The 26018-nt window shown below is 41.8% G+C and overlaps 1 protein-coding gene across 2 annotated transcripts in view; it reads right to left on the bottom strand.

Annotated features, from left to right (window-relative positions):
* Positions 1-26018, bottom strand: part of LOC124115984 (limbin-like) — a 72964-nt gene that overhangs the window by 30115 nt on the left and 16831 nt on the right. For both annotated transcript variants that reach the window (XM_046477184.2, XM_046477176.2), the window contains 11 exons: positions 24290-24439; positions 20446-20656; positions 19138-19244; positions 18661-18729; positions 14702-14851; positions 14275-14363; positions 13927-14004; positions 5905-6148; positions 1367-1447; positions 402-512; positions 29-253 (listed from right to left, as the gene is read on the bottom strand). In XM_046477184.2, coding sequence (XP_046333140.2) covers positions 29-253; positions 402-512; positions 1367-1447; positions 5905-6148; positions 13927-14004; positions 14275-14363; positions 14702-14851; positions 18661-18729; positions 19138-19244; positions 20446-20656; positions 24290-24439 — 1515 coding nt within the window. The remainder of the gene's footprint in view (positions 1-28; positions 254-401; positions 513-1366; positions 1448-5904; positions 6149-13926; positions 14005-14274; positions 14364-14701; positions 14852-18660; positions 18730-19137; positions 19245-20445; positions 20657-24289; positions 24440-26018) is intronic.

Here is a 26018-nt window from a genome sequence, read left to right as displayed (position 1 = left end):
CAGTGTCTGAGTGTCAAGGCGTACTTACACTTGCATGTGCCAGTGCCCTTCGACGTGCTAGTTTCTCCTCCAGTAGCATCCTCTGGCGTGAGATCTCCTCATCGTACATGCGATGGAGTCTCTCTTGTTGTTTTGCATGCTCCTTCAGCAGCCAGTCTGCTTGTTGTAGATCCAACTGACCCATGGCACATGTGTTGTTCAGAAAGTACTGCTGTTCTTCTTTGATACCCATCCGTTTCCGAATAGCAAATTCCTGCACAATAAACACAGTGCTATTTATGTATATGATGCCCAATCACATACAGTTCTGTATCTGTTTCATTGTATCTTCACATCTAGTTTCAGAAACATTTGCTACAGGAATCAATGGTTCACTATCACATGTGCAGAAGTTCTCAAACCTTTCTGAGTTTTTCTCCCTCCTCGTTCTGCTCGAGTGCCAGGATGTAGGTGAGCTCATTCTCCTCCGTCTGGTGCTGCTGGTCCAGCAGAGACAGCAAAACCTCCTTCTCCTGGAGACACAATCACATACTGCATCACATGTACATCAAACAACGGGAGGTATGGCTAGATCAGTCTGCTGGCCTTCTCCTGGAGACACAATCACATACTGCATCACATGTACATCAAACAACGGGAGGTATGGCTAGATCAGTCTGCTGGCCTTCTCCTTGAGACACAACCACATACTGCATCACATGTACATCAAACAACGGGAGGTATGGCTAGATCAGTCTGCTGGCCTTCTCCTGGAGACACAACCACATACTGCATCCCATGTACATCAAACAACGGGAGGTATGGCTAGATCAGTCTGCTGGCCTTCTCCTTGAGACACAACCACATACTGCATCACATGTACATCAAACAACGGGAGGTATGGCTAGATCAGTCTGCTGGCCTTCTCCTTGAGACACAACCACATACTGCATCCCATGTACATCAAACAACGGGAGGTATGGCTAGATCAGTCTGCTGGCCTTCTCCTGGAGACACAATCACATACTGCATCCCATGTACATCAAACAACGGGAGGTATGGCTAGATCAGTCTGCTGACCTTCTCCTGGAGACACAATCACATACTGCATCACATGTACATCAAACAACGGGAGGTATGGCTAGATCAGTCTGCTGGCCTTCTCCTGGAGACACAATCACATACTGCATCCCATGTACATCAAACAACGGGAGGTATGGCTAGATCAGTCTGCTGACCTTCTCCTGGAGACACAATCACATACTGCATCACATGTACATCAAACAACGGGAGGTATGGCTAGATCAGTCTGCTGACCTTCTCCTGGAGACACAACCACATACTGCATACACAAATCCTTTGTTTCCATTATGTTTGGGTGTCTTACCTCATCAGTGGAGTCCCTGGTCATATTCATAGCATCTGCTTTCTCCTGCTTGTGTCGTGCCATCATTTTGCTGAACCTCTCCTGCAATACACACTTAAAATGTCACACACATCTGTCCAGTTTGTTTGCTGTTTAACGGCACACTCAGAACTAGACCAGCTATAAGACAGTGGCCTGTAATTAATTGTGTCTTGACCAGACAATGCAAAAACCAATATTGAAAGCAAAGATCCAGTACAACATGTGTCCAGTACATCTGTTCAGGACAACATCCATCCAGTACCACATGTGTCCAGTACATCTGTCCAGTACAACAACCATCCATCCGGTACCACATGTGTCCAGTACATCTGTCCAGTACAACATCCATCCAGTACCACATGTGACCAGTACATCTGTCCAGTACCACATCCATCCAGTACCACACGTGTCCAGTACATCTGTCCAGTACAACATCCATCGAGTACCACATGTGTCCAGTACATCTGTCCAGTACAACATCCATCAATCCAGTACCACATGTGTCCAGTACATCTGTCCAGTACAACATCCATCCAGTACCACATGTGTCCAGTACATCTGTCCAGTACAACATCCATCCAGTACCACATGTGTCCAGTACATCTGTCCAGTACAACATCCATCCAGTACCACATGTGTCCAGTACATCTGTCCAGCACAACATCCATCCATCCAGTACCACATGTGTCCAGTACATCTGTCCAGTACAACATCCATCCAGTACCACATGTGTCCAGTACATCTGTCCAGTACAACATCCATCCAGTACCACATGTGTCCAGTACATCTGTCCAGCACAACATCCATCCATCCAGTACCACATGTGTCCAGTACATCTGTCCAGTACAACATCCATCCAGTACCACATGTGTCCAGTACATCTGTCCAGTACAACATCCATCCAGTACCACATGTGTCCAGTACATCTGTCCAGCCCAACATCAATCCAGTACCACATGTGACCAGTACATCTGTCCAGTACAACATCCATCCATCCAGTACCACATGTGTCCAGTACATCTGTCCAGTACAACATCCATCCAGTACCACATGTGTCCAGTACATCTGTCCAGCACAATATCCATCCATCCAGTACCACATGTGTCCAGTACATCTGTCCAGCCAAACATCCATCCAGTACCACATGTTTCCAGTACATCTGTCCAGTATAACATCCATCCAGTACCAGATGTGACCAGTACATCTGTCCAGTACATCTGTCCACATGGTCCAGTACAACATCCATCCATCCAGTACCACATGTGTCCAGTACATCTGTCCAGCACAATATCCATCCATCCAGTACCACATGTGACCATTACATCTGTACAGCACAATATCCATCCATCCAGTACCACATGTGTCCAGTACATCTGTCCAGTACAACATCCATCCAGTACCACATGTGTCCAGTACATCTGTCCAGCACAATATCCATCCATCCAGTACCACATGTGTCCAGTACATCTGTCCAGCACAATATCCATCCATCCAGTACCACATGTGTCCAGTACATCTGTCCAGCACAATATCCATCCATCCAGTACCACATGTGTCCAGTACATCTGTCCAGCCCAACATCCATCCAGTACCATATGTGACCAGTACATCTGTCCAGTACAACATCCATCCATCCAGTACCACATGTGTCCAGTACATCAGTCCAGCCCAACATCCATCCAGGACCACATGTGTCCAGTACATCTGTCCAGTACAACACCCATCCAGTACCACATGTGTCCAGTACATCTGTCCAGCACAATATCCATCCATCCAGTACCACATGTGTCTAGTACATCTGTCCAGCCCAACATCCATCCAGTACCACATGTGTCCAGTACATCTGTCCAGGACAACATCCATCCAGTACCACATGTGTCCAGTACATCTGTCCAGTACAACATCCATCCATCCAGTACCACATGTGTCGAGTACATCAGTCCAGTACAACATCCATCCAGTACCACATGTGAGTGAGTGAGTGAGTGAGTGAGTATGGTTTTACGCCGCTTTTAGCAATATTCCAGCAATATCACGGCGGGGGACACCAGAAATGGGCTTCACACATTGTACCCATGTCGGGAAACGAACCCAGGTCTTCGGCGTGACTAGCAAACGCTTTAACCACTAGGCTACCCGACCGCCCCCAGTACCACATGTGACCAGTACATCTGTCCAGCACAATATCCATCCATCCAGTACCACATGTGTCCAATACATCTGTCCAGTACAACATCCATCCAGTACCACATGTGTCCAGTACATCTGTCCAGCACAATATCCATCCATCCAGTACCACATGTGTCCAGTACATCTGTCCAGCCCAAATCCATCCAGTACCACATGTGTCCAGTACATCTGTCCAGTACAACATCCATCCATCCAGTACCACATGTGTCCAGTACATCGGTCCAAGACAAACTCCATCCAGTACCACATGTGACCAGTACATCTGTCCAGTACAACATCCATCCATCCGGTACCACATGTGTCCAGTACATCAGTCCAGTACAACATCCATCCAGTACCACATGTGACCAGTACATCTGTCCAGCACAATATCCATCCATCCAGTACCACATGTGTCCAGTACATCTGTCCAGCCCAACATCCATCCAGTACCACGTGTGACCAGTACATCTGTCCAGTACAACATCCATCCATCCAGTACCACATATGTCCAGTACATCTGTCCAGCCCAACATCCATCCAGTACCACATGTGACCAGTACATCTGTCCAGTACAACATCCATCCATCCGGTACCACATGTGTCCAGTACATCTGTCCAGTACAGCATCCATCCAGTACCACATGTGTCCAGTACATCTGTCCAGCACAATATCCATCCATCCAGTACCACATGTGTCCAGTACATCTGTCCAGCCCAACATCCATCCAGTACCACGTGTGACCAGTACATCTGTCCAGTACAACATCCATCCATCCAGTACCACATATGTCCAGTACATCTGTCCAGCCCAACATCCATCCAGTACCACATGTGACCAGTACATCTGTCCAGTACAACATCCATCCATCCAGTACCACATGTGTCCAGTACATCTGTCCAGTACAACATCCATCCAGTACCACATGTGTCCAGTACATCTGTCCAGCACAATATCCATCCATCCAGTACCACATGTGTCCAGTACATCTGTCCAGTACAACATCCATCCAGTACCACATGTGTCCAGTACATCTGTCCAGCACAATATCCATCCATCCAGTACCACATGTGTCCAGTACATCTGTCCAGCCCAACATCCATCCAGTACCACATGTGACCAGTACATCTGTCCAGTACAACATCCATCCATCCAGTACCACATGTGTCCAGTACATCTGTCCAGGACAACATCCATCCAGTACCACATGTGTCCAGTACATCTGTCCAGTACAACATCCATCCAGCACAATATCCATCCATCAAGTACCACATGTGTCCAGTACGTCTGTCCAGTACAACATCCATCCAGTACCACATGTGTCCAGTACATCTGTCCAGTACAACATCCATCCAGTACCACATGTGTCCAGTACATCTCTCTAGCACAATATCCATCCATCCAGTACCACATGTGTCCAGTACATCTGTCCAGCCCACCATCCATCCAGTACCACATGTGACCAGTACATCTGTCCAGTACAACATCCATCCATCCAGTACCACATGTGTCCAGTACATCTGTCCAGTACAACATCCATCCAGTACCACATGTGTCCAGTACATCTGTCCAGTACAACATCCATCCAGTACCACATGTGTCCAGTACATCTGTTCAGTACAACATCTGAACTCCATCTCAGTAAAAAGTTGTCTACTTTTCCTTTTATTTTGATGTTTACTCTCATAGACGACAACCCGTGAATGTCCGGGGTAGAATAGGTCTTCAGCAACCCATTCTTGCTGTAAAAGGTGACCGTGCTTGTCATAAGAGGCAACTAACGGGATTGATGGTCAGGCTTGCTGACTTGGTTGATGCGTGTCATCGTATCCCAATTGCGTGGATCATGATGTCAATCACTAGATTGTCTGGTCCAGACTTGATTATTTACAGACTGCCATCATATAGCTGGAAAATTGCTGAGTGCAGCATTAAACAACAAACAAACAAACAACAACAAAAGTCCAAGACGCAAAAAAAATTCACACAAGACAATTTCTTTGTGCTTTTTCTTTCTCTCAGCCATGGCAGCAGATTGGTTATGTCGTAGAGTAAAAGTTGGGAGGTTGTACCCCAGGAATCTCTTGACTGATTTTATTGTATGTTTGGTCTTGTAAGGATTCATTTAAGTGAAGAATATTACCATGATAAGAGGAAGTAAACTTTACTTTTGCAAGAGGGTGCAAGTGAAAAGGAGAATTGTATCAGCCAATACACTTGTGGTTTTACCGTTTAAGCAATAATTAAACACCATGGCCACAGGACCAGGAATAGGGTAGAAATACTACACATACATGGTACTATGAAGCAGTGTCTACTGCTCCTGCACACTAAAGCAAGCTGTCACCTTGTTTTTAGCACTGAGGTCCTTGTACACCTCCTCCATTGCCTTCTTAAATTCAGCCTCCAAATGCCGATCCAGTTCTTGCAGACGAGCTTTGAAGTCAGTGACCACCTTGTTTTCTGTCTGTGGACTGATATCGCCGTTGTGTCTGAGACTCTGGATCAACAGTTGTGATGTCTGAATAGCTGCATCATTCTGCTCCTTCTCAATGTCAGTGTCCACGTAGATGGTGGACAAGATGTCAAGGCTGCAGCAGCAAGACATGACACAAGTTGGCACTGTAGCCCAATCAGATGCACCACACACATCACAAACCCATAGCTGCTGTATATATTATACTACACCATCAATAACCAGTGGATAAAATACTGGCAGATCAAATAGTCCATGACAAAACTGAAGAATTATGATTAATGTTTATCATTTCATTCCAATCAAGGCATGAAAAACAAAACTTGTTGTATGAAGTGATTCCCCCAAGTAATAGCTCTTTAAAAAGAAGAAGTAACAGTTGGGTGGGTTTCTCTGTAAATAATTTGGTTTCCTGATGTACACAAACCCAAACATTCAATGAAGTGTAATAAAACTAAAATGTTGAACACAGTATCTCTTTCTTCCTGGCAAGTCGGCTAATTTCCTCAGAATGTTTTAGTAATATTCAGTATGGTATGTGTTAATGGGTTTTGTGCATTAAAAGCATTTCTAAAAAACTTGGAACTTTTTATTCTTATTTTCACACTAAAATTTACCATTTAAACTGATGTGATCATGATAACATCATTTTTCATACAGGACATGGGGTGTTATACAGGACATTGGGTGTTATACAGGACATGGGGTGTTATACAGGACATGGGGTGTTATACAGGACATTGGGTGTTATACAGGACATGGGGTGTTATGGAAGACATGGGGTGTTATACAGGACATGGGGTGTTATACAGGACACGGGGTGTTAAACAGGAGATGGGGTGTTGTACAGGACATGGAGTGTTATACAGGACATGGGGTGTTATACAGGACATGGGGTGTTATACAGGACATGGGGTGTTATACAGGACATTGGGTGTTATACAGGACATGGGGTGTTATGGAAGACATGGGGTGTTATACAGGACATGGGGTGTTATACAGGACACGGGGTGTTAAACAGGAGATGGGGTGTTGTACAGGACATGGAGTGTTATACAGGACATGGGGTGTTATACAGGACATGGGGTGTTATACAGGACATGGAGTGTTATACAGGACATGGGGTGTTATACAGGACATGGGGTGTTATACAGGACATGGGGTGTTACACAGATAATGGGGTGTTATACAGGACATGGGGTGTTATACAGGACATGGGGTGTTATACAGGACATGGGGTGTTGTACATGACATTGGGTGTTATACAGGACATGCGGTGATGTACAAGACACGTGGTGTTATACAGGATATGGGGTGTTATACAGGACATGGGGTGTTACACAGATTATGGGGTGTTATACAGGACATGGGGTGTTATACAGGACATGTGGTGTTATACAGGACATGTGCTGTTATACAGGACATTGGGTGTTATACAGGACATGCAGTGTTATACAGGACATGGGGTGTTGTACAAGACATGTGGTGTTATACAGGATATGGGGTGTTATACAGGACATGTGGTGTTATACAGGACATGGGGTGTTATACATGACATGTGGTGTTGTACAGGACATGTGGTGTTATACAGGATATGGGGTGTTATACAGGACATGTGGTGTTATACAGGACATGGGGTGTTGTACATGACATGGGGTGTTATACAGGACACGGGGTGTTATACAGGACATGGGGTGTTATACAGGACATGGGGTGTTGTACATGACATGTGGTGTTGTACAAGACATGTGGTGTTATACAGGACATGTGGTGTTATACAGGATATGGGATGTTATACAGGACATGTGGTGTTATACAGGACATGGGGTGTTGTACATGACATGGGGTGTTATACAGGACACGGGGTGTTATACAGGACATGGGGTGTTATACAGGACATGGGGTGTTGTAAATGACATGTGGTGTTGTACAAGACATGTGGTGTTATACAGGACATGTGGTGTTATACAGGATATGGGATGTTATACAGGACATGTGGTGTTATACAGGACATGGGGTGTTGTACAAGACATGTGGTGTTATACAGGACATGTGGTGTTATACATGACATGTGGTGTTGTACAAGACATGTGGTGTTATACAGGACATGTGGTGTTATACAGGATATGGGATGTTATACAGGACATGTGGTGTTATACAGGACATGGGGTGTTATACAGGACACGGGTTGTTATACAGGACACGGGTTGTTATACAGGACATGGGGTGTTATACAGGACAATGGGTGTTATACAGGATATGGGGTGTTATACAGGACATGGGGTGTTAAACAGGACGTGGGGTGTTATACAGGACATGGGGTATTATACAGGACATGGGGTGATGTACAGGACATGGGTGTTATGCAACACGTTGAGTGTTATGCAGGACATGGGGTGTTATACAGGACATTGGGTGTTATAAAGGACATGGGGTGTTATACAGGACATGGGGTGTTATGCAAGACACTGGGTGTTATACGAACATGGGGTTTTATGCAAGACAATGGGTGTTATACAGGACATGGGGTGTTATACAGAATATGGGGTGTTATACAAGAGATGGGGTGTTATACAAGACATGGGGTGTTATACAGGACATTGGGTGTTATACAGGACATGGGGTGTTATACAGGACATGGGGTGTTATACAAGACATGGGGTGTTATGCAAGACATGGGGTGTTATACAGGATATGGGGTGTTATACAGGAGATGGGGTGTTGTACAGGACATCGGGTGTTATACAGGACATGGAGTGTTATACAGGACATAGGATGTTATACAGGATATGGGGTGTTATACAGGATATGGGGTGTTATACAGGACATGGGGTGTTATACAGGACATGGGGTGTTATACAGGACACGGGTTGTTATACAGGATATGGGGTGTTATACAGGACATGGGGTGTTATACAGGACACGGGGTGTTAAACAGGACATGGGGTGTTATACAGGACATGGGGTATTATACAGGACATGGGGTGTTGTACAGCAAAATAAATGATGTTGACTTTTTAACTTACATCAGTAAATTTGATATTGTGTGCCTTGTTGAGACATTTGTTGTAAATATTCCAGGAAAACATTGGCTACATGGATATGATACTTTTTACTGTCCTGCAGTTAAGTTATCCAACTATGGACGTTTATCAGGTGGTATTTGTCTGTGTGTACGTCAATCACTGAGTAGTTTCTGTAATGTTATACAAGCAGATAGAGACAACATAATTGGTCTCTCGTTATCTAAAGATTTATTTAGAATAGACAAAAATGTGAATTTGTTATGTACCTATATCCCTCCAATGGGGTCTCCTTATTATAATCATGTAAACACCAATAGTAACATTGTAAAAGTAGAAGAATTCTTAATAGATAATGATGAAATGTTTTCAAATTCATACAATTTAATCTGTGGAGATATGAACGCTAGAACAGGTGAGAGAAATAACCCTGATATTAGCAATAATGATGATAGCTTCAATCATATCGCCCCTTTCCCTGAGGAGGAGGATGACCCTGTTGAGGATCGTACTTCACAGGATACAGTTGTAAATAGATTTGGTCAAATGTTGTTGGATTTATGCTATGTTTTTAAACTTTACATCGTAAATGGACGTGTATATGGTGATACTAATGGGGAATTTACTTATTGTAGCCAACATGGATCTAGTGTGAACGATTATTTTATAAGTTCACCAGATTTTTTTCAGTTTATCAATATGTTCACTGTCGGGGATCGATCTGATTCTGATCACTTTCCATTAGAATTGATGTGTAGATTTCCAAATATGGGTAAGAGGTGCAATAATGATTCATGTATGGATCCACAAGCATCAGAGAAAATTGTATGGAATGATCATTACTCCAGTTTGTTTCTTGATAACCTGAGATATAATTTTACTGAAAACAAAGAAATGGTCCTTAAAGAAATTGATAATGCTATTGAAAACGCAATTAGCCACTTTGTCGACATTGTATTAGACTCTGCTAACTGCATGAAAAAGACAATACGACATAATCCACAATTTGCCAATCACAAACCACTAAGTCTAGAATGTAGACAAGCGAAACGAGAAACACGTAGGGCACTTAGGAGATTTAGAACACAAAGAACAGTCGCTAACAGAATTGTGTACTGTAGACAAAGAAATCATTATAAATTTTGTTGCAGAAAATTTAAATCCATTTCACGTAAGAAATCAGTTGAAAGATTGCATAGAAGCATAAATAGTCAATCTAGCTTTTGGAAACAGATAAGATCATTACAAAACAAACCCAGACAGAAGAATCATATAACGAAAGCAGAATGGCTGTGCCATTTTAGAGAGGTTTTTGCAAATGACAATGTTTTTTCTCCTCACTTAGATGATGAAAATGAACTCAGTTCAAATCAGTTTACAGATATTGATGCATTCATACTAAATTCTACGATAACTGAACATGAAATTACATCATCAATAAATAAGTTAAAAAAAGGAAAATCCGCCGGACCCGATCAAGTGCTGATAGAAATGCTTAAATGTTCCCAATTAGATATTATGCCATTTCTTCATAAATGTTTCAACAAACTCTTTGATAATCAAATATTTCCAAACAGTTGGTCTTGTTCAGAAATAGTCCCTCTACATAAAAAAGGCGATCCGAGAAACCCTGACAACTACAGGGGGATCTCATTAATGAGTGTTCTGGGGAAAATTTTTACCTCTGTTTTGAATAACAGGCTTACTAACTGGGCAAATATGAGAGATAAGATACCGGAAGTTCAAGCTGGTTTTAGAAAAAATTATTCAACCGTAGATCATATTTTTACATTATATGCTGCAATTCAAAAATGTCTAACACGTCGTAAACACAAGGTTTACGTTGCTTTTATTGATTTTAAAAAGGCATTTGATACAGTTGATCGTTATAAATTATGGTGTTGTTTAAGAAAAGCTGGACTACAAGGGAAGATGTTTAATATAATACAATCAATGTATTCAAATATCAAGTCATGTGTACGTAGTGATTATGGTGTTACTGATTTTATCGATTGCCCATCTGGTTTACGTCAGGGATGTATACTGAGTCCTCTGTTATTTTCGTTTTTCATAAGCGAATTATATTATGAAATCTCAAGTAACGGCAAGCATGGTATACAGATGTATCCTGACATCCTTGAACTTCTTATGCTCCTTTTTGCCGATGATGTTATTTTACTATCTGACACTGTTATTGGTCTACAGAATCAGTTGAATGTATTAGATAAATATACTAAGGAATGGAATTTATCTGTAAATTTAGATAAGACAGAAATTATAGTATTCAGAAAAGGGGGTCCTTTAAATTTTAGGGAAAGATGGTACTTAAATGGACAACAAATTAATGTAGTTAATGGTTATAAGTATCTCGGCATAATGTTTAATTCAACACTAAATATGAACAAATGTGTATCTGACTTATCACTGCGAGGGAAACGAGCTTTACTTAATATAATGTCTGTTTCACATAAACTTGGAGTTATTACTCCAAAAGTATTTTTCAAATTATTTGATACTCAAATACAGCCAATTTTATTGTATGGATCTGAAGTGTGGGGTTACCGAAGATATGAATGTTTAGAAAGAATTCACCTACTGGCATGTAAAAAGTTTCTTCGCGTTGGAATAGCAACACCAAATAATATGATATATGGAGAATGTGGAAGATACCCACTTTACATTAATTCACAAATAAAGTGTTTAAAATATTGGTTTAATATCATCCGTATGCCAGAACATCGGCTTCCGAAAAAAGCTTATAACATGCTCTTTCATTTAGATAGTATCGGTAAGGTTACATGGGTATCGCATATTAGGACACTATTATTCTCACATGGATATGGGTATATATGGCTTAACCAATCTGTTGGTGATCAACATTTATTTCTAAATGATTTTCGTAAAATAGCAATAAATATGTTCTATCAAGGGTGGCAATGCAACTTGGAAAATAGTTCACGTTATGATTTGTACAGAACATTTAAGACTCTATTAGAGCCAGAAAAATATCTATCAGTTTTAACAAATAGTCACCTAAGAAATGGATATATTAAATACAGACTTGGCTTGTCAAAACTTATGATTAACTATGGACGGAATATATCACTTGAAAGAATACAAAGAATTTGTCCATTCTGTAACTCTGCAATAGAAGACGAAATACATTTTACCTTTGAATGTCCTTATTATGCAGAATTACGTACTAAATATATACCAGAATGTTTCTTATCTAAGACAAGTAGAATAGCTTTTGTTTCTATTTTGTCATCGAATGATGCCGATGTAATGTTTAAACTGTCTTTATTTGTAAAACATGGGATGGAACTACGAAATAACATGTTGAGTGGAAATTCATAATTTTAATTACCTCACCCTAGAAAGTCCTCATGATTATCACCGATTGTTAAATGAATGTTATATTTATATAATTTTTGTTGTATCTCCCAATCTGTAAATTCTCACCCACTGTATTTATCTGAACTTGTATATGGGCCGATGGCCTTTGATACAATAAACATCTTTGATCTTTGATCTACAGGACATGGGTGTGATACAGGACATGGGTCGTTATACAGGACATGGGGTGTTATACAGGACATGGGGTGTTATACAGGACATGGGGTGTTATACAGGACATTGGGGGTTATAAAGGACTTGGGGTGTTATACAGGACATGGGGTGTTATGCAAGACACTGGGTGTTATACAGGACATGGGGTTTTATGCAAGACATTGGGTGTTATACATGACATGGGGCATCATACAATATACAGGACATGGGGTGTTATACAGGACATGGGGTGTTATACAGGACATGGGGTGTTATACAAGACATGGGGTGTTATACAAGACATGGGATGTTATACAGGACATGGGGTGTTATACAGGACATGGGGTGTTATACAGGACATGGGGTGTTATACAGGCCTTTGGGTGTTATACAGGACATGGGGTGTTATACAGGACATGGGGTGTTATACAAGACACGGTGTGTAAAACAGGACATGGGGTGTCATACAGGATATTAGGGCTGGGCCAGGTTACTAGGGTACCCGCGTCGGATGGGTCCTGAGTAGGACCCGGGTACCCACAGGACTACCCGGACCTGTGGTTTGTCAAGTGATATATATTGTTTGATGACAAAAAATATCTAAAACTCTATGGTTACACTATAAGTTACTAATAAATATCCCAATTCTTTCTGACAATGCACCCATTCCTTCTGACTTTTATATGTTTGAATAACGATAAAACTTCATACATTAAACTTCAGTGTATGCATGAGTATACACGTGTATCTGAAAACATTTTGACAGGGCTAAGGTCAAACTTTTTCCAAATCGGACAATTTGTACCTATCTCCTGGTAGGGTCAGGTAATAGGGAGGTGGGTACCCTGGTAGTAAATTTGGACCCGTCCCAACCCTACAGGATATGATGTAAGTTATACAGGATATGGGGTGTTATACAGGATATGAGTGAGTGAGTATGGTTTTACGCTGCTTTTAGCAATATTCCAGCAATATCACGGCGGGGGACACCAGAAATGGGCTTCACACATTGTACCCATGTCGGGAATTGAACCCGGGTCTTCGGCGTGACGAGCGAACGCTTTAACCACTAGGCTACCTGACTGCCCCATACAGGATATGATGTAAGTCATACAGGTCATGGGGTGTCATACAGGATATGATGTAAGTTATACAGGATATGGGGTGTTATACAGGATATGGGGTGTTATACAGGATATGGGGTGTTATACAGGACATGGGGTGTTATACAGGACATGGGGAGTCACACAGGACATATGGAAGTTATATTGGAGTATAGTTCAGGAATCTTATGTACAGACATAGGAACAAGAGGACTCACTTGTCTATCTCTCTGTACATCTGCAGCTTCTCCTTGAGGGACAGGATCAGTATGATGCTCTCATCCACTGCCAGCATGCTGCAATACACACATCTCCACACAATCACTACAAAGCTTTTGTTGCGTTAACACCAGTAAAATACAACATTCCACAACCATGACAACTGCATGCTTATGCACCAGTCACAACCATTATGAAAGGTTTGCTGGATTATGAAAATATAAGAAATTATTTATCTAAAAGTAAAATAAAAAAAACTAAATATATTTTTACCATGTTTACCAGAATGTCTTATTCAATGCTTGGGATGTGCTTCAGTTACATACACAATTGGGAAGTAACCTAACCTAAAATCCTTTATTGCATTTAATCCTTTCTTCATAGCAGCCTTGGCATCCATCACAATTTTTCGCCCTTTCTCTTTGAGTTTCTTCTTCTGTAAACATACATGCAGCATCAATGACATGGTGTACAATACCCACAAGGACCACCACATGTACACACAATATACCTGAGATGTGGCAGTGGTCAACTTCAGACAACACCTTAAAGTAACCCCATTTACATGGGGCTGCTTCATAATGCGTGAAAGAATTAGGTTTGTAGTTCTTGTCAGCCTTATTTCAGGCCACAATGAATCCTATGCAATATGGTACATGACACAAGGTGGCAGCAATTACTCACTGGATGAGCCTGCTGAATTACCTCTGTTCCCAATACAAGCAAGAGAGTGTTATCTGTAGTAGCTGCAAGAGACAGGGTATGTGTACTCACGTCACTGGCAGGCCCTGGTGCAACAGCTGCCAGACAACCTTTGTTCCTGCAGAACTTGAGCAGTATGAAGACAATGAGGATGATCAGGAGGAGCCCAATAATGAGCCCCAGGACAAAGCCCAGGCCTGTGAGACCATGCTGGTACAGGAGCTACAACACAACAACAAACTACAATACAGCTGAAAAATACAAAGGAATAATATGGAAACATTTGGTTATCAGTCTTGAATAAGAAGTCATACATATCCCCACCATTCTTGTCTGTGTATGTAACATGTGGCAATTTGCAGGATTTTGTTTCAAAGGGGAGAGCCCAAAATATATTATTATAAGGTTGCCTGGTGGTAGCACTTACAAGGGCAAGCATTTCTGCTTACATAACCTTATTTGGTATCATGGGGTTCTAAGAAGGTTTAAGTACAAGACTTATTCAGAACTTCTGAATCAGAAGTGTCTGCTAGTAATCTATTGTGTTAGGTGGCACACCAATTCAAGATGGACGTGCCAATGATGTACAAGGGGTGACTGAAAAGTGCTGAGCCTAACTCTAAAGGACTGCATTGATGGAGTAAGTTGCTAATCTTTTTCAACATAATCCACATCGAGCTCAACACACTTCTACAGCAATGCTGGAGTGCCTGGATCCTCCTGGTGGTGTCCTCCACAGCAGAAATGACATCAACATCATCTGCATAACGATTGCAAGACACGTCATTCTTCAAGGCTGGGAAGAGGTTGAAATCTGACGTGCTAAATCTGATGAATACGGAGGATGTTCAATACAATGAGTTCAAAGCCATAGTCATGCATTGCAGCCATGGCGAAAACTGCCTTGGTGCAGGCGATTGTCTTGAAAGAACAACACACATTTGGTGAGTCTTTTACAATGTTTAGCCTTGAAGGTATTCAGATCTTGGATCATCCTTCAGGTCTCTCAGTGGCAATTGGTAAATACTGATTGTGTCATGGAGGACACCAGGCTCACCACCTTGTGTTATACACTGTAACAGTTCCTTCATTTGGAATATGAAGTTTTACTCATATAGCTGACAAACAGTTAACTGTATAACATCGGTGGACATGTATCATGGTCTCCACCTTCTCATCAGAGCAATGCACCGCGGTAAGGCTGCTGAGTGCTGAAATTTTGTTATTCTTCCCCAACAAGTGGAAGCAATGACTGAATGGTAACTAAGGATCACACACCTGAATCCTGGCATATGCAAAATTAACAGTTGTGAATAGTTAGTCATAAATTTCAGTGAAGACGACAGGCACCAGTCCTAACAAGCCTGAGTAATTTGCCAATTTTCATGGAGATATGGCGAAAGGTTTATGAATTTGGCACAGGAAAAGCTTTAACGACATTTGAACTTGTTGCCATGGAAAAGCAAAAGGTGAAAATTTCAAAGATTTCTCAACAGCAAGTTTGAGCAGTAACTGCCTCATGCATATAAATACATATATAAACAGTTTACAGATATGAGTGTTGCCCTCATTGGAACCCAAATCCAACTTGTTGCCTTGGAAACATAAAAAATATTAAATAGTGTCTTGGGACTGTGGCTCACCTTGATATGCAGTCAACGGTTTAAAACGTAAACAAAGATTGCTGCTTAACAAAAGTTGCTGTAAGCACTAATATTCACATATTTTCTGCATTCTAAAACGTAATTCTAATGAACAAAACATGATGTAATCACAAGGAGGAACATATACATGCCAAAGTTCAGCTACTTCAGTCTGGCAATTGCAGAGCTGTGACGTTAACAGAACCAAAGGAGGATTTTGGGAAAATACAAAAGCACGGTCAAATAAAGGCCAAAATGTAAACTACTGCAAAAAACGGAATATACATGTTGAGCACCACTACTAGCAACCTATGTAGCACATTTCATTACATTTGAACAAAACTGACTGAGTAATGGTGTTTCATCATTGGTTGGAACAAGCTAGTGAAATTAAGCTTCCCTGGTCTTGAGGTTTCTGAGGAGATGATGTTTACAGTGAGAGGAAATGTAGTTTGAGAGAATTTAGAAGCAAGGTCCTGTGTGAAAATACTGTGAAAACAGAAACATGTGTTGAGCCCCACTCCTAACATTACTAACCACACAAAATCTCCTTACATTCTGAACAATAATGGCTCAGTATGCGTACATGACACTTATTATCATAAACTTCTTTTATTCTTTGTCATGACATTCTAAGCTACTTATTGCCCCTTCAACAGGTGACTACTGAGTAAGAGCATCAAGATAATATACATGATATACATTTTATATATTTATAGGATACAAAACAACTTCCCTTTTCATATAAAGTTTATGTTGTTTTTTTGTTTGTTTGTTGTTTAACGCCACACTCAGCTATATTCCAGCTATATGACGGCGGTCTGTAAACAATTGAGTCTGGACCAGACAATCCAGTGACTGACATGAGCATTGATCCACGCAATCGGGATACGATGACATGCATCAACCAAGTCAGAGAGTGTGACCACCCGATCCCGTTAGTCGCCTCCTACAACAATCATAGTCGCCTTTCACAGGTAGCATGTGTTGCTGAAGACCTATGAGATGAGAACTACATGAACTAGAGTTAACGGGAACATTCAAAACACAGTTTTTGAACGGCATTGCTGTTTATTCCTCAGCTAATTTTCGTCTGAAGACAAGTTGCTGTTTGATTGGGGACAAACACGTTGTCGGGTCATTGCGATCATATGTGTGACCCGAATCAACGCTGATATGGAAAACACCACCATATACAGGACCTGAAAACACAGTGCCATCAACTTCAAAATTGGAAGATTCCCATTGTGCTTTGACTTAGAGTGTTGTTTACATGTGAGATAGGTCCACAACTGGTCGTAGAGGGAATCTGGGCGAAGGCCGGAAGCACACATGTACTGGCCAAAGATACCACAGGTATTGAGCGTGACACGAGGATCTTGCTCATTTCTTGATGATGTTTGTCAGACACAGTGGCCAAAGAGTTGACAGAAGCAATGTTTTTGTGTCCAGACACTTGCATGACATGTAGGTGTGATGTTGTCATTATCATTGAGTGTCTGAAGCATGGTCTTACACGCACTATGGTTAGTCAGGCGTCGGTCGGTGGAAAAGTTTGCATGCTGGGCCATGTTTTTTAAGATTACTCCATGTTTATTTTTTCGCTTAAATGCTTTAACCAAGCCTCACCATCCCCTGGGGAACCCCCTTAGTGTGCGAAGCCAAATAGAAAGGGTGTTCAGAACAGGAGAAATAGTAGGGCGCAGGATTTTGTTCTTCTTGTTGAGTACAATGGGACATCGGTCGGGGTCGTTGGGTATGTATCATAACATTTTGTTATGTTACCCATTTACAAAGTACCATATGGGTAATAAACCTGATAACGATATGTTTACACAAGGTAGGATGAATGTACAAAGATGTACGATTAAGTAATGGCCGCAAGAAGTGTTTGAAGTGCAAAGGTCAGATCAAGGTCAAAATTTAAAAGTTTGCCAAAACAAAGGGCCCCACTACTAACTACATGTATCAATTTTCATTCCATTTTGAGTAATAGCCCTACATTGGTAGCTGTGGCGACCATCTTCAAATCAGATTTGAGCCTCTTGAACAAACTGGGGTGACATCATTGGTGGATACAAGCTTATGCAGTTTCACTTTCATGAGTTCAGTGGTTTCTGACTGAAGGAAGAGTCATCAGGAGATGACACATCCCCCTGGTCTGGTGCAATTCACAAATGGAGTTTGGCTACACTGTCATTGGATACCTTCAGTTGAGTGAAGAAAAAAAAAAGTTCAGTATTTTTCAATATCCCAAATCATCAAAAGGCACAAGTTCACCACTAGACTGATCTGTGTAGCAAGTTTCAACAAGAAATATTCAACAGTTTAGGAGTCAGGCTCGAGAAACGGAAAACAGATAATTGAGTAGTCAGTCCCCACACTTACATTTTCATCCATTTGATCAACCCTCAGTATGCATGCCTTTGTCTCAATAACCCTCACTAAGTTGCTGGTCTGAAAACACAAAAGAAAAGGCACTTACTACTGCAGATATAAAAGCACAGATTCGTGGAACATAGACAACAGACAATAGTTAAGGACACTCCAGCCAGTGTTACACCAGTTTAGTTTTGTAACAGGTACGCACTGATGATGCAGGTACAAAGAGATGAGGCCATTATAATGCCATCCTACAAAAAGCTGTTTATAACAAATCACTTTTTATAGTACTTGACTGCTTTATTATGTAATAATGTTATCAACAATTAATTCAACAATCTGATATAATATTTTGATACAAAAAAAATAGGAAACAGTAGCCTGTTAATGATGCCTATCCACTGATTTAGCAAGCAGGGATGCCATTCCTATGAATTTATTTGCATAATATGCCTGATATCAATGCAAATATGAACAACTTACATCAGAGAATGTGACAGTACTGGGATAGAAGCTGAAACTTTTTGGGAGCAATTCACCGTGATCTCCTGTTGGCTCCGCAAAGTACTCAAGGAGCAGGCTGCTGTTGGCTGCAACACATTTGATGAGCTGTTCAATGTATAATGCAAACAGAAGACCAGACAGCGGATCCACTCAGAGCAGTGATTGTCTTGTTAACATAGGCCTGGCTGTGACTGACATCTAGGATATCATTGTACAATACAATTAAAACTTGAAATTGGTGAGGACCGACATAAGTAGCTACAGAGGAGTCTGTCTAAATCGGACTTGTGTGGGTCCTCCAAGTAAGTCTTGAATTAGATAGAAATCTGCTTCCACCAAGCATTATGTCTCTAGGTGTCCTGCAACATGACCACTCAAGATCGAAGATGTGCACGTATACAACAGTTACAGTAAAACATAGAGTATTGAACATATCTTGTAGTCAAGAAGCTCTTGCAGTGGGGGCTGACAGTCTAAGACCGATAATGGAAGGTAAACAAGTTTTGAAGTCCTCCAAAATGTCAGCGTCCAACACCGGCACTTCCACCACTCACTTCACACAGTTGGATGTGAAGCTGGGTTTCCTCACATGTCAACAATCCATAGGGTGCTGTAAACTTTGCCAGTCCCAACAGGGTTAAAATTCCTTGTATGTTCCAATGGCACAGTTAAAATCCTAATGGCACATGTATAAGATAAAAGTGCATGAGCAGCACACTTACAAATCATACAAATAAATGTGACAAACACATAGAAAATGATGAACATATGAACTCGCTGAATGCGCAGCATGATTCACAAAATAACACTGTGTATAATGAACCTAATGAACAGGAAGGGGTCAAACTTTCTAAATTACAACTGCTCATTATCTAACTAATGACATTCACCAACGTTCAAGATGGATCAAAAATATTCTTCTAGTTGGCACACTTTTATTCCAAAGGGCAAATCTAACATGCCCTGTGACAAACTTGAAAAAAAAAAGCAGCTTCTATTTCTGCCCTAATTTCTGCGGAATCCAGAAAAGGTACTTTTAATGTGATGATAAATTAAAGCAGCATTGACAGAAATTTGGATTAGTCCCAGTCTGGATACACAGATTTTGCTGTATGATCACTGTCCATGAATAGTCCTTGAAAAATCTGTAACATATACATTATTATCACTGTTGACAACTTTAAAAATAAATGAATAGTTTGTTGAGATGTTGCTGATGGTTTGTTACGTTGTATCCAGCCATCATGTGATGCATCCAGACTTCTGCAGGTTGCCATGCCGACCTACCTGGGACACGGGCGTGCTTCCAGGTGATAGAGTTGCGAGCAACGTGAGTGATGTTTGGGTGAAAAACCCCTGGGACAAAACCATTGCCTAGTATGGCCTGCATCCCTGGCCCAACCTTCTCCAACAGAGTCACATCAAACAGATCTGTCCAGGGTGAGGTGTCATGATGGGCCAACTCCGTCCTGATAAACACCAGCCTCGGTCCCCTGATCTGTAACAGTACAATAGATCATATGGTAGGTTGCGCTATTTGAAAAAGGTCCTGATGGGTTTCATTGACGATGGAAAACACTATCACATGGTACCACAAATGTAAAAACCCATTCGCATTAGTAAAATCTAAATATTTTTTATATTTGTATACTTATCCTGCATTTCTCCTTAATGCATTCACTGCTTACCTTACGACAATAGAAGGGACAGCATAATTTTGCTGACCACCGCCGCTGTCCTGTGACCTTGATGACCTGGGCGGACTGTAACTGATGTGAAATGGCCAGAATTTAACGCTTCCAACTCCAAGTTGTTTATGTTCCACTTTCAATGAGCGCTTTACCATAGCCCTGAGGTTGTCTGGCTTTGCAGGTGAGCACCCCACCCCTGAAGGGAGGTGTAGATTCGGGGATAACCCGGATAAAGAGACTCCTCCTATGACATTCGACTCCACCATCCACCAATTGAGGTAAGGCCTTAGTTGAACCGGTAGAGTGATGGCCTTGAGTGGATCCTGACGCCTGATGTAAGGGTTCAGGAATTGTTGAATTGGGCGTTGTTGTAATCGGCCTCTGCTGGTTAGATCCTGGGCTGAGTTGAGTAACCCTAGCAACACTTGCCAGTGGTGAAGTGTTCGTGGTTGATGAAGAGCAGGTGACGGGAGGCGTAAAAGCTTGTGCCATCTGTCCCTGATAGGAGATCACGGTCTGTTTGGAACAGGCCTCCTATGAACTGGAGTCAATAGGATGGAGTTAACTCCGACTTTGCCTTGTTGATTATCCATCCCAGTTGATACAGTAGCCGTCTGGTGAAAACCTGGTGGTGTACAAATGTCTGCGTGTGTTGATGACATGGGAGACAGTCGTCTATGTATGACTCGAACCAAATGTGTAGATGCACAACGATGGGCTTCATTACTCGTGTAAATGGCCACGGGGCCACTGAAATGCCGAATGGGAGTACTGCCCATTGGTAGTGAACCCAGTTGAACTGGAATCTGAGGAACCTGCGGTCGGAGGGATGGATAGGTATATGCAGATAGGCATCCTGCAGGTTGAGACTGATCAAGGAATCAAAACGCCTTTATGCTGGTTCTGAGTAGTCTCAACGTGGTGAGGCGGAAGAGGGGTGGATGCTTCAGGTAACGCTTGTTGAACACAGAGATATTGTGTATAATTCTCATCTTGTCCGAGTCCTCCTTGGGTACCAGGAAGATGTGGGAATAAAAAGCCTGTGTGTACAATCTCTACGGGTCTCTTTCCCAACAGAATGTCTTTGTTGCTCTTTAATAGCAGATGTTGCTTTCTTGGATAAATCCAAGGAAGTTATGTTGGCCTTTAATAGCAGACGTTGCTTTCTTAGATAATTCCAAGGAAGTGGAGCCGTGGTCGACAGTGGAAGTACCTCTTTGTCTAGTTGGTAACCGTGACGTAGTATGTTGAGAATGTAATTGTCCTTGAGGATGCTCCAGTTCTTCCCAAACCGTTTCTGTCTCCCGCCTAAGGGGGTATCCACAAGTGGGACGACTGTCCAACATCTCAGTGTTTACCCCTCTTATCACCTCCCCTATCGTGGTATTTACCATGCCGGGGCTGATAAGTACCTTGAGGTTTCCCTCTGCCACGCTCTTTCCTACAAAAGGAATCCTGTGCCTGGCCTTCCTTGAGAGACTCGCGTCTAGGCCTATAATTGCCTGACTTGCCCGAATGCTGGGATAAACTTTGAGAAACATGCTTCAAAGCCTTGAGCGCCGTCTCATTCCGAGCATAACTGGAAACTTTGGCCTGCGTGTCTGTAATCTGTTCATTGAACTTGAGTCCCAAGTACATAGGGCTAGATAGCCAAGCCTACGTGTAACAGTTATTTCTGCCCAACGCAGCTTTATGGTGAATTCTCATATGGTCAATTTGACGCTGTTGAAAATCGACTATAGTTTGGAGATGATCATGTCGGTTAAGGCTATCCCCTGACAGATCCTGCTCTACTACACGTGTTGACGATGCTAGTGCTGATAAAGATTTTAATACCCATTGAATTCCTGTTTCTATAAACGCAACTCTGGTATGCTGAACCTTAAGTGTATGTTTTGCATCCAATCAGAGTTCTGGAACTGTGTTGACGCCTGAGTGTGCATCTGCTGCGCTGGATATGTTGGCACAGCGCTAAGCTGATCATGCGTTGCCTGCGTAGCATTGTATGCTGAAAGCCCTTGGGCTGATGTCATTGTAGATGCACTTGGGTAGTAGGCAGGGGCTGCGCTCGGGTCAGGTATGAGAGGAAATGCTCATTGGTGTTGGTTGGATCGTGGCTTGGGTTTGCGCTCCCCCCATCATCGAGACACTGGCCCAGGCGTCGCAGATCTAGATGGCTCAGGCGGCTGGATATTAGGGTCAGTAATGGTTTTGAACAAATCCTTTGGATTTGATGTTTTCGACCAAGAGTGCACTTCTGCAGTGACAGTTACGGCCATCATATTACCTACACAAGATAACGGTTGTGTGTTAATGACCGAACCATGTCCCTCGCTGTTCAGTGATTGTGACATATTTATCGCCTCACGACGGGATTGCTGCACAATATGTTTGTGAGCGTCCTGCCTATAAGTTATAAAACTCGTTGGAAAGAGATTTACGCAAAAAAAACACATTTAGAGTTTGGCGCACAAATTTCTGTGCATGCCAGACAACATGGATGAGGATCCTTGTAAGATTTTTTTCCCCACAACAATTAGTTCAATGCGAAGCATAAGTTAAGCAAATAAAGACTTTTTGATGAAGAGGGACTGGAAGACTGCCGTAGAATTGAAATAATCCATCGGCAAAAATATTGTACCGAGTTGAATGATTTGTATATACGCAACTCAATGTAACGCCAAAGCTACTAGTATTTAAGAACACATAAATATGTTATACATATGTAGCTGAGAATTGTAAACAATAAGACAACCTTGGCAGGCAAACAATTGTGACACAAATTGAATATGGCGGACAATAAGTAATGTATAAGGAATACATCACCAATCGCAGATCAATTTTAGAATTATAGCCAAAAACTGAAGGTCTAAATTAATCCAATTTGACAAGCTCTGCTTGGACACGTACTTGCTGTAGCGCGACAGGCAGTGATGTTATGAAGGTGACTTGTCATCAAGGTCACATGACAGAGGCAATGGTCCATATAAAAGTGGGATTTGAATCAACAACATCTTTAATTCTTCTCCCAAGACCATTCTTGTTGTCGTTAGGTAAGCAGTGAATGCATTGAGGAGTGATGCAGGATAAGTAAACAATTTGACATTTGGGTATTTTCTACAAAATAAACTATTCATTTTTTTCACCACTCACCAAAAAACAAACTATTCATTTTGTGTATATTTCTGAAAAAAACATTGATTTAAAAAAGAAATCAAATGGTGCTCCCCACATGCACTAACCCTTCTTCCAACTGACTAAATGCCCTAAACTTTCTTTATAGTGACTATATAATTATAACCATCCCAATCAGGACCCTCTTTCAGTTCAAGTGCAAGCTGGTAACAACGTGGTCCAAGCTTCAAAGATCAAGTTGAATAAATTGAAACAGCATTCAATACAAGTAGATGTTAGAAAACAAGCTGAGATGTTGTACTCACTTCAAGTGTGTGTCGGACAGTAATATTGGGCACAGAGATTGTATCATTCTGAGAATTGAAGTGTATATCATACTGTATCCCGTTAGCTTGTGGCACACCAACAAGTTGTCCTGCAGCACTGATGGATGAGGCTGACACCAGCAGGGCTCTCTGGAAACAGTACAATACACACGGATCTGTTACCATGGTTACAGGACAACACCATTGTCAGGTCTGTCACCATGGTCAGGGGGAACAAGACAACTCTGTGTCCAGGGTTCATTGAAACTTCCTACACTATTAGCTGGACAAACGTCCATGACTTTTCTATGTCAGGGTAGGCTATTATGCCAGCTTTCCATGATAATATAGCAATGAAAATCAAATTGAAATATCAACATTGGGATGTGTGAAATCACGATAACATGGAGGTGAGGTGAAATGGGGTTTAACGTCGCGTCCAAGATTATTGCACTTATATAGCGACGTGCATGTACGTGTATGTGTTTGTGTGGCTGCTTGTACTAGTCCGGACTGATGCCGATTTATAGTGCTAGCTCACTGAGATACCAGAAAGGCTCCAGAAACATTGGTATCAAGTACAATGTATCATATTTCCATGACTTCTCCATAACATTGTAACGATAACATATTTTCCACAACTATTCTAGGCCTCGGAAACTCAAACTAAAATTCCAATACTTTTCCAGGATTCTGACAGTCAACAGAACTCGCCACTTCAAGTAAACATAATTTTTTATTCAGGGGCATCCATTAATATAACTTATACACATCATTCTAATCACCTGCACAAATTACCATAACACCACATAGGTACCACACATAACAATACTATACTTATAACTGACAATAACATTTATCTGATCCCCGTGTAAGTATAGGTTAGCACCCTGCTCAAGGCTGGAATCCTGCGGAGAGGGGTGTTGCCAACCCACTTATATCACGTCAGCTATGAACAAGATGCACTTTATGTGATCATGCAAAACCAAGGCCAACACCCTTCTCGTCAGAACCAAATCATCCAACCTCAGCACATCTCATGTGCAGTATCATTACAAAGAATAACAACCCACTGAAACAATGGACTCATATGCAGACCTTTATAGTGCTAGTGTATGGTGGTATGGTAAAGTTTTAGTATGACGGTAAATGTAATGAAGGGGAATAAGAGCACTGTTGATGAAAATAGGGAGCAGTATGGATGGCGCCGATGGGACAGGATGCACGCAATTAGTGTCATTGCAGCCCTCCACCATGGCAAGGCAGACAGGGATAACCATGGGAACTTTGTACTCCTTCCCCCTGAAAACAGCAGGCAGGAAGATTTGGACTGCCGCTGTAGAGGCAGCAGCCAAGAACCCAGCCTTAGTTGTTATTGATGTGCTGTCCAGCCGGCGCCATGCCCACCGCACCAAGTTTATTGGATGAACAGTGATTTTTACAGCAGGTATGCTTTGCTGTGCAAAATGCAATATTTGTGAATGTGGCAGGTTACCTGACAAGTGATCAGTGAATTATGCTCAATATATCCTTGCCATTTATCAAATCCTTGCGAAACCTTGCGATTTCACAAAAATAGTGGCACTGCACTATAGCTCACCTGGACATGTAGTCAACAGCGATAAAGACAGACACTTTATCCTCTATGACCGATACTCAAGAACTGGGTGTATGTGTTATACTAAAGTGTGTGTTATGCATTTTCCTCAGGCAAAGGACTAAACTGACT

This window comes from Haliotis rufescens, unplaced genomic scaffold, assembly GCF_023055435.1.
Source record: "Haliotis rufescens isolate VD_foot unplaced genomic scaffold, xgHalRufe1.0.p SCAF_12, whole genome shotgun sequence".
NCBI classification, from domain to species: Eukaryota; Metazoa; Mollusca; class Gastropoda; order Lepetellida; family Haliotidae; genus Haliotis; species Haliotis rufescens.
This window is presented reverse-complemented; position numbering and strand designations above follow the sequence as displayed.